Source organism: Heteronotia binoei, chromosome 12, assembly GCF_032191835.1.
Source record: "Heteronotia binoei isolate CCM8104 ecotype False Entrance Well chromosome 12, APGP_CSIRO_Hbin_v1, whole genome shotgun sequence".
Lineage (NCBI taxonomy): Eukaryota > Metazoa > Chordata > Lepidosauria > Squamata > Gekkonidae > Heteronotia > Heteronotia binoei.
Window position 1 is genome coordinate 49,802,988 of NC_083234.1, and position 15,305 is coordinate 49,818,292.

Below are 15,305 nucleotides of genomic sequence, written 5' to 3' on the forward strand. Positions count from 1 at the left end.
AGCCCACTGTGTTGGGGCCCTTATGGCATTGTTAAATGACTTTAACATGGTGGTAGGTACATAATGTTGCCATGTCTAGTTTGACCCTAGGGGTGGTGCAGCAGAATCAGATGAGCCATGATGCCTTTCTTTTGTGTTGGAAAATGGAGGAACTTCTCAGGGTCCTGCAGATGGCAAGGCCAAGCCATTCTCCTCTTGGTGCATCGGGGCACACCCAGCACTCTTTTTAAAATTTATTTATTTAAATGTTTGTATTTCATTCTCCCAGGCTGAAGTTTCTCAGGGCAAATTCTCATGACGCAATAAAACACAAGAATATAATAAATATTAAGGCTGCACTGAAACCCACAGTACAGACCTACCCAAATCCATGCATACATGCTGAAACATAAACAATCCTGCAGCCACAGGAAAGCACATAAAGCAAAGCAGCCCCATCCGACTCAGGCAAGAGAGCTTTAGAAACCACATATGCAAAAATGGCATCCTTTCAGATACAGGCAGTGCCATGGAAGGTATTAACGCAAGTGCTGGTTCACTGGGCTGTTGGGGGCAGGATATCAATTCACAATTCATGTACACTTCCGGTGCTCCCAACCCAGGGTGAGTTACAATAACAACAAATCCCCAAATGGCACAGTGAAAAATAATATAAATAGTGTTTAAATTATAAAACTAAGGGATGCTTCCTTGAGAGGAATGCAAACTGCAAATGTTATAGCTGGAAAGGCAGATCCAGGTGGGCAGCCTTGCTGGTCTGAAGCAGCAAAATAAAGTTTGAGTCCAGTGGCACTTTCAAGCCAAACAGTTTTATTCAAGGTGTGCAAGCACACTTATATGCACTTTTGTGTGCAAGCACACTTATATGCACACCATGCACGCACAAAAGCTCAGAATAAAACTTTGCTGGTCTTAAAGGTGCCACTGGACTCAAACTTTGTTCTAAAGACAGAGCAGTAAGACAGTTCTAAAAGTAATGGATCCCAGAGAATTCCCACCCACTCTTCTCAAAGTGTTGCTGTGCCCCTTGCCAAGGGTAGCCCTAATGCTCTACAACTTGGCTTCCTAGTGCATCCCTCCCCACACCTATATGCACAGAAATGTGTCTCCTGCATCTCTCTCACCTGCAACAGCCATTGCTCTCAGGCCATGCTTTCCTCATCCCCCCTTCCTCTATGTAAAAAACACAGCCAAGGATAATCTACACGAGACAGTTATAGCATAGTCACCAGATTGCTTGCAATGGTATTCCTGACCCCTTTCCCAGATTTGTGGAATGGAATTCCTGATCCCTTTGGTACTTGGAATAGCTGCCGTGTCCCCCTCAGCCAGTATTGGTTCCCTGGGTTATTTATGCTGGAAATAGAAGTCAGTGATTGCAGCTTCTCCTGAGTGGCTAGTGAGCATGAGGGGCTTGTGGGCCTCAACTGGGGAGCAGAGGTACCACCCGGGGAAGGCAGCTGATTCAAATGTGTGGGTGCTGCCATTGTATGACTTGAAGAAGGTGAACCGTTTGGCCTCCATGTCATTGGTAAAAAGATCCATCAGGTGTGTATCCTGGAAGAAAACAAAGGGAAACGTGATCACTTGGAAATCAGCAACTATACTGAGTGGAATACATCTGAAAGACATGGTTTCTCTGTGCTAGAGGGCACGAGGGTCAAATTAAACATCATGGATGGCATTCTTGTGTCCAGCATGGAGACACAACCACCATTTTAAAGTGATTTAAATGGGAAGTGCTTCAGAAGAGCCCAAGTGTCACTGACTTTATTTCTTCAGGCAGCACCCATTTAAAAACAGCTGCTTCACAAAGTTTTGTGATTAGATCAGCCCCTGTGGCAGTCATTTTGTGACTGGCCCACTGGCTCCAGATCCCCTTGGCAGTCCTTTTATTGTGCATCCACTACCTCTTCTCAAAATTCTAAACGTCCCCACAAGTTCAACAAGGTTAAGGACCCCTGGGCTCTAGGGAAGAGGTGGCACGGAGGTTATCAGCATGAGGGGCTTGCAACTCAGACAGCATGAGGACCCTCTGAGAGAAGTTAATGTGATCAGTTCTCTTGATGGATATGGGTCTTGCTCTTGGATTGCTGCTGTGGCGAGAAGGCCCTTGGAGGTCCAAGCTCACCTCCAAGGGGTCTCCCAATCTCACCTCCAGTTGCAGTTTGGGCTCTTCTTCTTTACCACATGAGATGCCCTGGCTGCCCTCTTTGACCCCTAGAATCAGAGGGATCCTCTGGCGATCCAAGAACCTATTGGGAAGCACACTGAGGAACTCTGTAGAAAGGAACAGAAAAGAAAGGTTTCAGAGGGTAGCCATGTTGGTCTGCCATAGAACAGTTAGATTAATTATTAATTATTATTGTACGACATTGTGTGTAGAAGAGCCAGGAGATCCTAAGATTGTCCACCATCCAGAAGTTCTCTTTTAACATTATGCACCACTAGGTGGTGAGCTAGACTTGTTTTTAAGGCAAGAGATATTTCAGAGGTGATTTGCCATTGCCTGCCTCTGCATCATGCCCCTGGTATTCCTTGGAGGTTGCCCTTCCAAATACGAGCCAGGACTGACACTACGTAGCTTCCAAGATCTGACAAGACTGGGCTAGCCTGGGCTATGCAGGTCAGGGCTACAGTTAAGATTTTTGTCCACTAGCACCTTAGAGAGCAACAAGAGTTTCAGGGTATAAGCTTTCAAGAGTCAAAGCTCCCTTCATCAATCTGACAAGTGGGAAATTGTTATACCATCATATTCCATTCCAGAGACCAATGCAGATGGTCTTCTTTTATAGCAGAAAATGCCAGCTTTTCAGAGGTCTTCCCCTGGGGAAGTGCTTTCATAGCAAAAAAGCACATTGCAAAATGCAAGTAACTCTCTTCAAGTGCACTTTTATTGGGATGAGAAACTGCTATGGCCTGGAGTTATACAAATGTCACATGTATTTGTTGGATTGTATTTACAACACCCTTCTCCCTCCCCACCAAATCTCACTGTTTTGCGTACCTTTTAAAAGTTCCATTTGTTTCAAACATTCTCTCCTTGTAACCTCACTTTGTTAGGCAGAGGTGGTGTGACCCACCTTCTTAACGGGATTAGATGCTTGACCTCTCCCATTCAGGCCTACTACATTGTGCTGTTCCAGAAGAGACAAGAAATTGCTAAATAAACTGATCTGGATGCAATAAAAGTGGCTTAGTGTTGGAACTGAACACCCTGGGTGTGTGACAGCTAAAGGTAAAAAAATAAGTAAAAAAACCTGTATTTGAATGATGTTACCCATCACAGCTTGCAGAACATTCCCCAACCAACTGAAGGGAGGCTGATAAGTCTGTCTGAGGGCCAAAAATACATGTTACCTGTGGCTCAAGTTGGGGCTTGGCTGTGCTTTCAGTCATATATTTACATGATGAGACTTATCTCAAGGACCCCTCTCCACAGCTCCACACAGCTCCAAACACTGGGGGGAGGGGCTTTAGGCTTTGTTCTTGCCCTGTTTTGCTCTTGTGGACCTTCAGGAAGGGGCAAACAGCACCTCCCTGTGGCCATTTTCACTGGAATAGACGGCACAGGGGGGAAGCCTGACACCCCTCCATTCCCCTTGCAAAATTTGTAGGTGTGTTGAGCAACAGAGAGGTTTTTAAAAGTTAGTCCCCACATGACCATGTAACTGAGAGTCCAGCTACTACTGATGTCTCATGCAGTTTGGCCCTGAGAAATAGCAGCTGGCAATTTGGGAAGAGGCAGAAAGGACAACAAAAACCAAAGTTGGTCAAAAGTGAAGCATCTCTGGAGATCTGATATGAGATAATAATTTGGCTTCCACCTGTTCTACTTGTTTGATTATGAATAAAGCAACATCTATTACAAAACACCCAGACTTCTCCAGCACTCTTTCATCCAGAGGACACCAAACCTGGTGGTGCTTCCCTGCTGAAACTTGTCACTGCATGGGGAATTAGGAAGCTTGTGAGTTGGGCGTTGATAAGGTGAGACGCCCTTATGTATCCAGACTCTTGGTCTGCTAAAGACAGCAGCGGAAAAGCAGAAGAATCCTTTTCACCCTAGTAAAGAAATATTAAGGCAACCAACCTTCTTGAGCAGAATTGTCACCTTGCAGGGGAGCTGCTACCAGTTTCTTGTCCTGTAGATAAATGCTCTTATGGTCGGTGTCATGAAGGGAATATCTACGTGGTTGTAAACCTTTAGGGACATCACCTGAAGGCACTTCTGAAGGCGTGAAATGTGGTTTCACTGATTCTGGAATTCATGGAAAAGAAAACACAGGTAACTTGGTAACTGCATAGAACATACTGTGAGGCCCCCATGTACCCCTACAAAGGGTTACACTGGGAAAAAGACATTCCTCATCATCCTTCACCCCCAATTCTCTAAATGTACAAGTGTCAGCCATATTTGGGTTAGGAGTAAGCCAGGGTTTGGTCTGGAAGTGTACATTGTAAACCAAGATGGAGAAGGACCAAACAAAATGGTTCCCAGCAGCAAAGCACAAGTCTGACTTGTTATTTTGGGAGGTGGCTGTAGGGCGTCTCCAGGCTACAGGTTTTCCCCCCACCTAAAACAAAAGGCTACAGGTTTCCCCCCATCTATTGTGGAGACCAGAGGAAAGGTAAAAGTCACAGAACCTTTATTGGCATAACAACAGCAGTATCAAAACAAGGAAGGGGGGGAAGAGTTGGTTATAGGCTTCCCAACCCTCCCGCCCTGGCGGGGGACCCCAGGATTTCCAGCCTCTTCCCCCGCTCCCCCCCCAAAAAAAAGCGGGGGAGGGGGAAACGGTGCCAAGGAGTGTGGCGAGCCGCCCCATCTCAGAGCGGGCGACGCCGCTGCGCAGCTGCCGCCTCTTCTCCGCTTCACCGTGGCTGCTCCTCCGAGATGGGCTCAGGCTGGGCCTATCTCGCAGGAACAGCTGGGATGGGGCGGGGAGGGGGCGGCGGCAGTGCGGCGGCATCACCCGCTCCGCCTCTGAGGTGGAGTCAGAGGGGGGGTGGGGGCGAGCCAGGAGCGTGGCGGGCCGCGCTCCTGGCCTGCCTCCACCCTCCCATTCTCTGGTTTCGCCTCGGAGGCAGAGCGGGGCGGGCGACGCCGCTGTGCTGACGCCTTTTCTCAGCTTCACCATGGCTGCTCCTCCGAGATGGGGTCAGACTGGGCCCATCTCGGAGGAGCGGCTGCGGTGGGGCGGGGAAGAGGCGGCAGCAGCGTGGCGGCATCGCCCACTCCGCTCCGCCTCTGGGGTGGAATCGGAGAAGGGGAGGGTGGAGGGAAGGAAGGCATTTAAAAAGTTGTGAGGTCCCTTTAATTGTGATGGACAGAACTCCCTTTGGAGTTCAATTGTGCTTGTCACACCCTTGCTCCTAGCTCCACCCCAGTGTCTCCTGGCTCCACCCCCAAAGTCCCCAGATATTTCTGGAATTGGACTTGGCAACCCTAGTTGGTTAATTTCGTATTCTAAACAGACTTCTCTTCCTGTAAGCACAGTAAAGGATGTTTGCCACTGCTTTGATGCTTTCAGCCTTATTTGAGGCTAGTAAACTCATTATCTTATGTTCATCAGATTTACCTTCCAGGGATTGCAATATAGGATCCAGATAAGATTTATGGAAATCGCAGTGGAATCTACAAGATAAAAGTACATGGTCCATTCCTTCAATTTCCTTCAGCCCACAGGGACAGAGCCTATCCAAGAGTGGTATTTTTAAAAAATATCCCATATACATGGCAGAAGGAAACACATTAAAGTGGGCCAACATAAGTGCCCTTCAAATATGGGGATCAATCAAACAAGAAAAATACTCTGCAAGTGAACCACTGAAGGAAATCCCTCATTGCATGGGAGAGCAATGCCCAGAAGCAAGACTTCTAAGGTCTTGAATCTCCATGTCAATATAATCATGGCAGAAACATGCTTCTCAGAAAAAAGGGTCAGATCGTCAATGCAAAGTCCCATTGATGCGATTTTTCCTTCAATGTGGGTCAGCCAATCAGATAAATAAGATTCGTGCAGCATATGTGCAGACTATTGGGCCCACTTCTAAAACGGAGGTGCAGCCAAAATTTGAAAGTTGATATCCACACCTCTATGGCTAAACGTCTCTAGTTTGTCTCAAAGCACATTGCTGCATAAAGTATGTAAGCTGGATGCCCTAACATTTTCCTAAGAAATTTAGATTGGACTCTTTTGACCACTTAATTAAATGCAGAAATCCAAATTGGAGCACCATATAATAGTTTAGCATATATTTTAGAGCTGAACACTTTAAAAAAGCAGGTATACCGGTAAATTGATTTCCTTTAGTACAGAAAAAGTGGGCGATTGCAAGTTCACGGCTATTCACAGATCTTAACACTTCCTTAATATGAGTGGCCCAATTAGCATTATAGTGGAAATGAATACCAAGATATCTGAAACTCTTCACCTGTTCAATGGGGTTTCCTTGTATAGTCCATTTGGAGGGCTTCCAACTCTGACTGAACACAATAATTTTGGACTTATCAAAATTTAGGGAAAGCTTGTTCTTATCACAGTAAACTAAAAAGTGCATTAGCATCTTTTTCATCCCAACTTTTGAAAGTGAAAAGAGAACAGCATTATTAGCATATACAGCAGCAATAGTGGGATGTGTCTCTTACCTAATTTGGGGTAATGTCCATTAACACAGCTCATAAAGGGTGCCAAATCATTTTTTAAAAGGTTGAACAATATAGGGGCCAAAATACAGCCTAGCATGACACCCACTGTAATTGCAGTCTTCATCTTTCTAGCATCTAACCTGGCAAGTGGTTTCAGAGTAGTTTTTTTTAATCAGGAGTAGCAATTGCTTATCAATCCCCATATTACTTAATTTCTTCCACAGAATGTCCCTGGGCACTGAATCAAAAACTCCCTTAAGGTCTAAGAAAGGTGTGTATAATTTGGGTCCTTTCCCTTTCCTATATTTATTTACTAGATGGCTAAGGACTGCATAATAGTCCAGGGTTGACTTATTCTGACAAAAGCCAGTTTGCTGCGGCTCCAGGATTTGCTGGTCTAGTATCCAAGATTTAAGTTTATTGGCCAAGTGATTGGCATACAGCTTCCCCATGATGGATAAGAGACTAATTGGTCTATAATTATTTGGGAGCTGAGGATCTCTTTTTTTAAAGATGGGCACTAAGACAGCATGCTTCCATTCTTCTGGCATTACATCAGACCAGTCTTAAGGCTGTAAAAAGGGCTGCTAAGAAGGGGGCCCACCACTGTGGAAAAGCCTTGATATCCTCAGGGGGAATAGCATTGGGCCCAGGGGCTTTTTCCAATTCAAGTGCTAAAATTAGATATTCTGTCTCCTCAATCTGCACTGGAGCCCAAATTGGAGAATCATCCAGACAGACGTCAAATTCTACTTCTGGATTGCACCTGGTCTCCTGAAAAATCATTGTAAAATGCTTATACCAGTAATCAGCCGTGATTAAGCTATTTACTGAACCATTTCTTCCCATTGAATCAGCTATCAGGGACCAGAATTTCCTTGAGTCATTGTTAACTGTGACCTGCAGGAGGGGTTCCCAACTTTTAAGCAGAATTTTTTTCTGCTTGTCCTTATATAGTTGGTGTAAAGCCTTTTTAAATTCAAAGTATTCCGATGGGAGATGCACTAAATTTGACTCCCTATAGCAATGGTAAATATCACGTAAGTGGTTCTTCATCACCTGACACTCTTTATCAAACCAACCATGCGTGGAGGCTTCCCTGATGCCCCGTTGTTACTTCGCATGCAACATCATGATCCCAGAAAGTTCATTTGCAAACTTATCACTTAAACTTAAACTCATCACCTCTGGCAAGCCAAAGTCTTCTTAAGAGCTAATATTCCACCAAAATATTAGGAGAGCCTCCCAATTCTGGTAACACTTGGTAACCACATAGAACATACAATCATGCTGTCTCTAGTCAGCAGGGAATCTCAGTAGACATCTGTTTCAATCAGCAGCCATAAATAAACTTCAGAAGATACTTTTTGCTTGAAAACTACCAAGCATGTTAAAATTATGGGTAGCCATTTTTGTCCACAGGGAAAAATTCAAAGGCAACAGCAAAGGAATAGATACAACAGTGGTCATGCTACCGTCCTGGGGCTTTAGTCCCCTTACCTCCACTGCTCCATATTAAGGGTATCATAGTCTCCAGGCTTAACCTTTCCATCATGCCCAATGTCCTTCCCTCTAACATCCCTCCTTTTTCTTTTGGCTTAGTATCCAGCCTGAAGGAGAGTTCTGGAGAACTAGAAAACTTGCTCACTGCTTTGTGATGTTTTAGTTGGTCCTAATACAGATATTCTCTACTGTGACTCTTCAATTCATCTATGGATTAACATAGCTGTCCACAGTTTTGGTCTACTTTGGAGAATACTGTAATGAATTCAGTCATCAAGGAGGGGGAATCTTACAATGGAAGGAAGACGTCTCTCTGCCACCTTATTGTGCGATTTCGTTTATGGGAGAAATGCCCTCCCACAATTAGAAAGAACAGCTCCATTCGTGTCTATTCTAATGCCCAACCCAATGTTTATATGCCCTTTTGCAGTCATAAGACTGCAGTTTTTCTGTACTTCTGTCTGGTTTGTTCTGATTAATGCTGGAGATGGATCCAAAATATTGCTGGTTTTTATATTAGCAAAGAAAGGGCTGCTGTTACATCTTTGTACCAAGTCATTTTTGGTGCAACCTGAGACTTTTTTTCAAGCCTAGCACTGTCTATCCTAATGAATCCTGCATTATACTGCACCACAGGGCTCCCCTCCTCTACGCCACAGACATCAAGCCACCAGGAGCAGCAGAATCCAAGTCTTCTGCCTGCTCACCCCAGCTCTCCAACACAGCAAAGTGATTTGAAGTAAATAGTAACCATCAATTTTTAATTGTTTTGAGAGGGGTGGGGAGAGTTCTTCATTCTGTCTGGTACTCTTACAAATTTTCATAATGAAGCCAGTAAAAGTCAATATGGTGTCACAAACTAGCTGACAATATGGTGCAGGAATTTAGATCAAACTGCGAAATACTGTTCTTCCAGCCATTTAATTAGTTACTTGACTCCATGTTCAGCTCTAAGCTGTCTTCACTGAAGCCATAAATTTCCTCTTCTGAAGGAGCTGCTGGTCAAATTAGAACTTAAAAATGTGATACCAGGCTGTTTCAAAATACTGTGTCGGGACAAAAAAAGGATAGAAGTAAAAAAAAAAAAATCCGGTCAAAATATTCATCCTATTCAGACCTATTCAAAGAGCTTCAGTCAGTAAAAATCTCTCTCGGCAGTTAGGCAGACAGTTTACTAATTACTCCAAGCCAAGCAGAGGATAGAAGAGAAAAGATTTCAGATGTCCAGTATCACAGTACATAAAATTAGCTTGTCCTAAACGAGATAACATAGCTGTCCACAGTTTTGGTCTACTTTGGAGAATACTGTAATTAATTCAGTCATCAAGGAGGGGGATCTTACAATGGAAGGAAAACATCTTTCTCCCACCTTATTGTGCGATTTCGTTTATGGGAGAAATACCTTCCCACCATTAGAAAGAACAGCTTCATCTTTCTTCCTCTCCTCTAGCCTTAAAAAGTTCTAATGAATGCAAAAATATTGCTTACTATTTCATGATGCGTTACTTGGTCCTAATGAAGGTTAGAGGCCAAGGAGCTCAACAACATCTGTGTTATTAAATGATTAGTAAATTCCTTCTTGAGTTCCATCTAAACCTACCTCACTAATGTCATAATAATTTAGCCCAATTGCTTTATGTCCAGCCCTCAGCGGTTAGATGGATCAATGCCCTCTGCCTACTTCTAACGTACTTTTAAATATTTCTCTTCTTTCTATTGCACACCACAGAATGCAGGGCCAATACCTGTAGCATCCAATAACTCTGCAAACCAGTCCAATATATCTTGGTCCACCACAGTTCCGCTGGCAGCAGGCAGCTTCCGCACTTCTTCTGACGCCATTGTAAGTGGATGTTTCTTGATCTGTGACTTATGAGTGGTATTCTGTGTGGAAAGAGAATTGATATCCCTAAATGGATATGTTTCCCACCCTCCAAGCCAAGAAATCCCTTTCCCCTTTACAGCCCAAGTTATATCCAGCATCATACCAGAATTAACTACTAAGCAGGATCGAAAAACAAAAGCCATGACACCTTTTACCGGGACTTACACACAACAATGGGCAAGCTTTTGAGCTCTCCCAGACTCTGCATCAGGCAGGATATTATATGTTTCAGGCCACGATCTTCAGGGCTTTATGTACAGGGGTAGTCTTAGCCAACAAGAGGGGCAGCTGCCCCATGCCCCAAGCTAGAGGGTCCTGACCACCCAACCCCCCCCAAAAAAACTCCCCAAGGTGGGAGGAGACAAAAAAAAAAAAAGACAGGCTCCTACTGCTGACACCTGCATATGTCCTGCCTGGGGATTTGGCAACCAGCTTCCAGTGATGGTTCTTAGCTGCCACATATGGATTTGAGGAGCACCTCTTGCTTGGCCTCAGCAGGGGAGTTAGAGGGGGTGGCAATGATTCTTTTGCCCACAGCCCCAGAATCAGTAAGACCACCCCTGTCTGTAAGCACCCTGCCTGGAATGCTCAGTGTCTTGTCTCTTCAGAAGGTCAGAAGGGTTCTGAGAAGAAGCAAGAAATGGTCTTATCTGCCTCCCTCCCCTGTTTTAAACATGCAACTTGAATAAAAGTTCTGAAGAGCTCAAAAGCTTGTACATGGTTTTGTGATATTTTAATTGGTCCTACTGGAAGGTATGACATGGGTTTTTGAGGGACCAATGTGGCTACCTGCAATTTCTGTTTCACGGGTTGCAAAAGGAGGCACAATGTGGTTGTGATACGGTAGCTTTTGCTAAAATAAAACTGTTATTATTTAAGATGCTAGAAGATTCTTTCTTGTTTTGTATATATCAATAAAGCCTAGGCATAAGTGGGAAGGGGGTGCTGAGGAATTGTACTGCTTTGTTTTAACCTCAGGCTGTTGGTTCCATATCAGGTTTCCAATATTCTCTGACCCTCAAGGGCCCTCTGAGATCAGCCTGCTCGCAAAGCACCAAAGGGTGAGTACACAAGGCCAACTCATGTGACATGCACAGTCCTAAAGAGCAGGAACACCTGGGTGTGGATTTCTCACTGCCTTTTTGCATGCAGAAAGGATTACCTTCCCTTATGACTACACACACAGGTTTCACATAAGTTATTCTTATATGGAGAGCCCTGCAGCAGAAAGCAGCTATGCGTGCCCTGCCCTGCAGCACTCAGTTAAGGCTGCTGCTTCCCAGGGGCCACCTTTTAGTTCCCTGGCAAAGGAGAAGAATGAATGAAGCAGACCTTATCTTTGGTTCTGGGGATTGTGAACTTCAGAGATTGTCTGCAAACTGCCTGTTGATGAGAGACAGAGAGAGAAACTGTTCTTAGTGGCAAGATGTGTTTTGAAAAACATAAAGAATTAATATATCACAGAGAATTCCAACTGCTGATGACAATCACATAAAGTTGCCAGCTCCCAGGTGGTGAGCAGAGAAAGGCACTGTCTCCGTGAATAAACTGTTCACACAATTCTCCTAAGGTCTTATCACATTTAAATAGTAGCTTGAAACAGACTGATAGCATTCCAAAAATACAGAACTTCAAAGCACAGAATACAAAACAGAAGGAGGACACCACAAATAACTCCAATTACAGTTCAGAATTGTTAACAAATTTCTTCCTCTTCCTTAGTTGGATGTCTGTAATGCAGCAAAAAATACTTTCAAAAGGATGCCTGTTCCAATCCACTCTCAAATACGCAGTTCAGAAATTTTTCTTCAAGTAGCTGATAGCTAAATGGGCATTTCCGGAACTTTTCCAACCATGTTTTTGCCAAAAGCTTCCCCTAAGCTCTGTATTAAAACAAGGCTTTTTTCAGATCCAGACCAACTCCTACATTTTCAATAGATTCACAAGCATATCTGTCTATCTGTCTATCTGTCTGTCGCCTATCGTCTGTCTGTCGTCTGTCTATCCTTTCTTCTTCCTCTTCATCATCATCATCTATCATCACCACTATGAAGCAGAATTTGTTTTTGATTTTAATTGGTTCAAGATTTTCTCTACCTTTACTCTGGCTACCTGTTTCTTTGCCCCTCAGTATCCAAGAAGCAGGAAAGTCTCTTTGGGGTGGATGAGGGTGCCTGGGGGAAGCTATCTCTGTGACCCACCTGCCTTCAACAGGTATGCCTGCCTCATCCGCCAGCAGGAAACTGCTTGAGGCCTGTCAAGAGCTTCTTCACTGGCCATGATTCTCTAGGCACAGTGTGTGCTAGACTATGCCATGGGAAGGAAAGGGAGTCTCACAGGTGAAACACTAAGAAAGCAGAATATTAATCGATTACTTCCCAGCAAGGCTATGCAATCATGTGGTAGACAATGAAATGAGACTGCCAAATTATACACTTTTGTAGTTGATGCAACTCTTGTTGCAGTTGCATTTACAGAACTATCCCATGGAAGATGCATAGGAGGCTGAGGACCGCCAAGAACACCAGCACACACCCCTTCCTGACAAAGATTCCTTTTGATCCTTTACAGCTCAGACTCATCCCAAACATCCTGGCTTTGGTCAATGGCCAAGACTCTGCTATATTTTGGTATCACCATGTTTCCAATGTATATTAACAAAGAAGAAGGGCTGCCAGGTAGGGGTAGGGTTGCCAGATCCAAGCTGGGAAACTCCTGGAGATCTGGGGATGGAGCCTGCAGAGGACAAGGACCTCAGTGGGGTACAATGCCATCGATTCCACACTCCAAAGCCTCCATTTTCTCCAGGGGAACTGATCTCTATAGTCTGGAGATGAGCTGTAATTCTGGGGGGGATCCCTGGGTCCTACTTGGAGGAAAGCATCCCTAGTCACAGGCCATATGTGAAGCAGCTGAAAGCACTGGGCATGTTTGTTACTGGGTCAAAAATCGCTGTGATCCTTGAAATCTGTCACTGACTGAGGCCAAAATACATTCCTGTGCATGCACTGGGTCTCATTTAAACTGGACTGCTACCTCATTTGTGCAAAGCAGCTTTGTGTGCCCTGTGTTACATCCTCCCCTTCTTTGAAGGAAGTCTTGTGATAGATCCCATTGCAGGAATTTGACAGAAAGGCTCTCTCCTTTCCTCTTCAGCAGGGCCCGCTCTGCCACTAGGCAAACTAGGTGATTGCCTAAGGTGCCGACCCTCTGGGGGCGCTGAATTGGGTGCCCCCCATGTGACTCAGTGACTTTATCAGTGGGGGGGGCACCAGACGTTAGCCTTGCCTGGGGTGCCAGACAGCCTCAGGCCAGCCCTGCTCTTCAGACTGTTCCAGCAATTCATCCTCTACCACCCCAGTCACTGAGCTGAGAAAGTCACATCTAATTAGTAGGAAGTCGCATCTAATTTTTAGGAAAAGCCCAGAGGAACTCATTTGCATATTAGGCCACACCCCCTAACATCGCCATTGTTTCACACAGGGCTTTTTCTACAAAAAAGCCCAGCAGGAACTCATTTGCTTATTAGGCCACATCCCCTGACACCAAGCCAGCTGGAACTGCATTCCTGCTAAAGAAAAAAATCCCTGGTGCACAGTATTATTTAGTAGTCCTGAGACAATCTTCATGTGGGAGATGGAAAGTTTTTTTCTCTGCCAGTTTCCTCAGGGTTGATCTTGTACCGCAATCTTGACAAAGATCCAGAGAAACACAACCTGAAAACAAGAAAGGGCACTGCATCTGCAGCAGCAGAGCTACAAAGGTATTACCTGAGATTTCTTTGTCCGCAGGGTCAGCCTCCTCTCCCGCATGCTCCAGCTGCCAGCTCTTTTGGCTCACCTGCTTTTTATCCTCTCCCCGAAGCATGCAAAAGGCGTGGCATGTTCCTTAGCATTGTCTCCTAAGCGATGGTGCAACATGCAAATGAGTGGGTAAGAGCCACTTACAGTAAAAAGTAAAGGAACAGTCCTACAAAACTTTCTAACTTCCTGGGGAAAAGATGGAGGAAGTCCAGTGGTTGGTTAGAAGATGGCAAATGCACGGGGAGAAACTGAAATGGGACAAGAGTAGATAATTAAATTCCTGGTTCATTTTATCTGTGGCTTTCTCTTACCTCATGGACAAAGGATAGGAAGCAGTAGAAAAGGCAGTAGAAAAGGACAGGAAACAATAGGAAAAGATAGGAAGCAGTAGAAAAGGCAAATTGCAGAAAATGTTTGAAAGGGAGGCTGCAAAATCCAAGTGGGACAGTTGTTGTAACAAGGTGCAGAAAGAAGACTGGAAGCATCTGGCCATAGAAGACATGGGGGGGGGGGGGGGCAATGGCATGCCCTACTTGACTGTTCTCTGTGCAGCAGGAAAGGGCTTTTTTGTTCTTAGCTGCACTCCATTTGCATCATGCTCCACACCACAGGTTGTCAGTGAGTTTCATGCAGAGTGGGAACACACTGGCTCTCTGAAGCTAATTAGAGGAATCTGTTTCTCCAAAAAGAAAAAAAAGATCCAGAGAAATTTGGACTACAGCCTTTGACCTATCTGGGAAGGCTGTTTTAAGACAGCTTCTGAGTCTGGCAAAGTGCAAATTAAGCATTTTTGTGTGTGCAAAGTTGTACATGTTGCCCAAGGTACCTTTGGGGTGAGGGGTTATTTCACCACAGAACACATTAGGTTAAAAAAAACAATGTGAATCTAGAAACTAACGAAACTTTGGGGGCTAGTATTCAGAGTTCTGAGCTGGTCTTCCAGGGTGTGGGTTCAAGAAACAAAATGCCTGAATGCATTTTGCAGAATGGAACAGATTGTAGAAGGTGAAGAAGCTGTAGGCAACTTTGGCCCAGTCTGCCCAGAAGATCACAGTTTATCCTGCAGTACAGCCATTAAAAAAACACTTGCTGGGATCTGATCTGACTTCCTATCTAATTCAACAAGGAATCTGGAAGCACAGGCTGGACCAGTTTCAGTCCTTTCTTGAGCAGGGAAGTTTAGCATTCTTGCAAGCGTGGCACAGCAGCAACATGCAGCTCCTGACTTGCCACATCTGTTCTTCTGAAGATTGCAGAGCAACTTTCCAAGAGGGGATTGGTGGTGAAATATCTAAGCGGCAACTGTGGGAAGCCGCGGTGCTTCCCCTTTTGGAAATGATGCCACAAGTGCAACGTGCAAGTGGCAAGTGTGTCTGCTTTCCCTGCTGCAGAGGCAACCTGGTTTCTGGGAATGGGGATTTCCTAAAGATGTGGCCGTGAGTCATAGATCTGGAAATGATGG

General features: G+C 44.8%; 1 protein-coding gene across 1 annotated transcript; it reads right to left on the minus strand.

Moving 5' to 3' along the window:
* Positions 1–223: 223 nt before the first annotated feature.
* LOC132580188 (interleukin-36 receptor antagonist protein-like) lies at positions 224–13,935 on the minus strand. Its single transcript, XM_060250879.1, has 6 exons — positions 13,811–13,935; positions 11,373–11,423; positions 9,901–10,039; positions 4,094–4,261; positions 2,156–2,280; positions 224–1,557 (listed from the first exon to the last, which is right to left on the minus strand). The coding sequence occupies exons 1-6, from the start codon at positions 13,850–13,852 to the stop codon at positions 1,348–1,350; spliced, it is 735 nt and encodes a 244-aa protein (XP_060106862.1). The 5' UTR covers positions 13,853–13,935; the 3' UTR covers positions 224–1,347.
* Between the last annotated feature and the right edge of the window lie 1,370 nt (positions 13,936–15,305).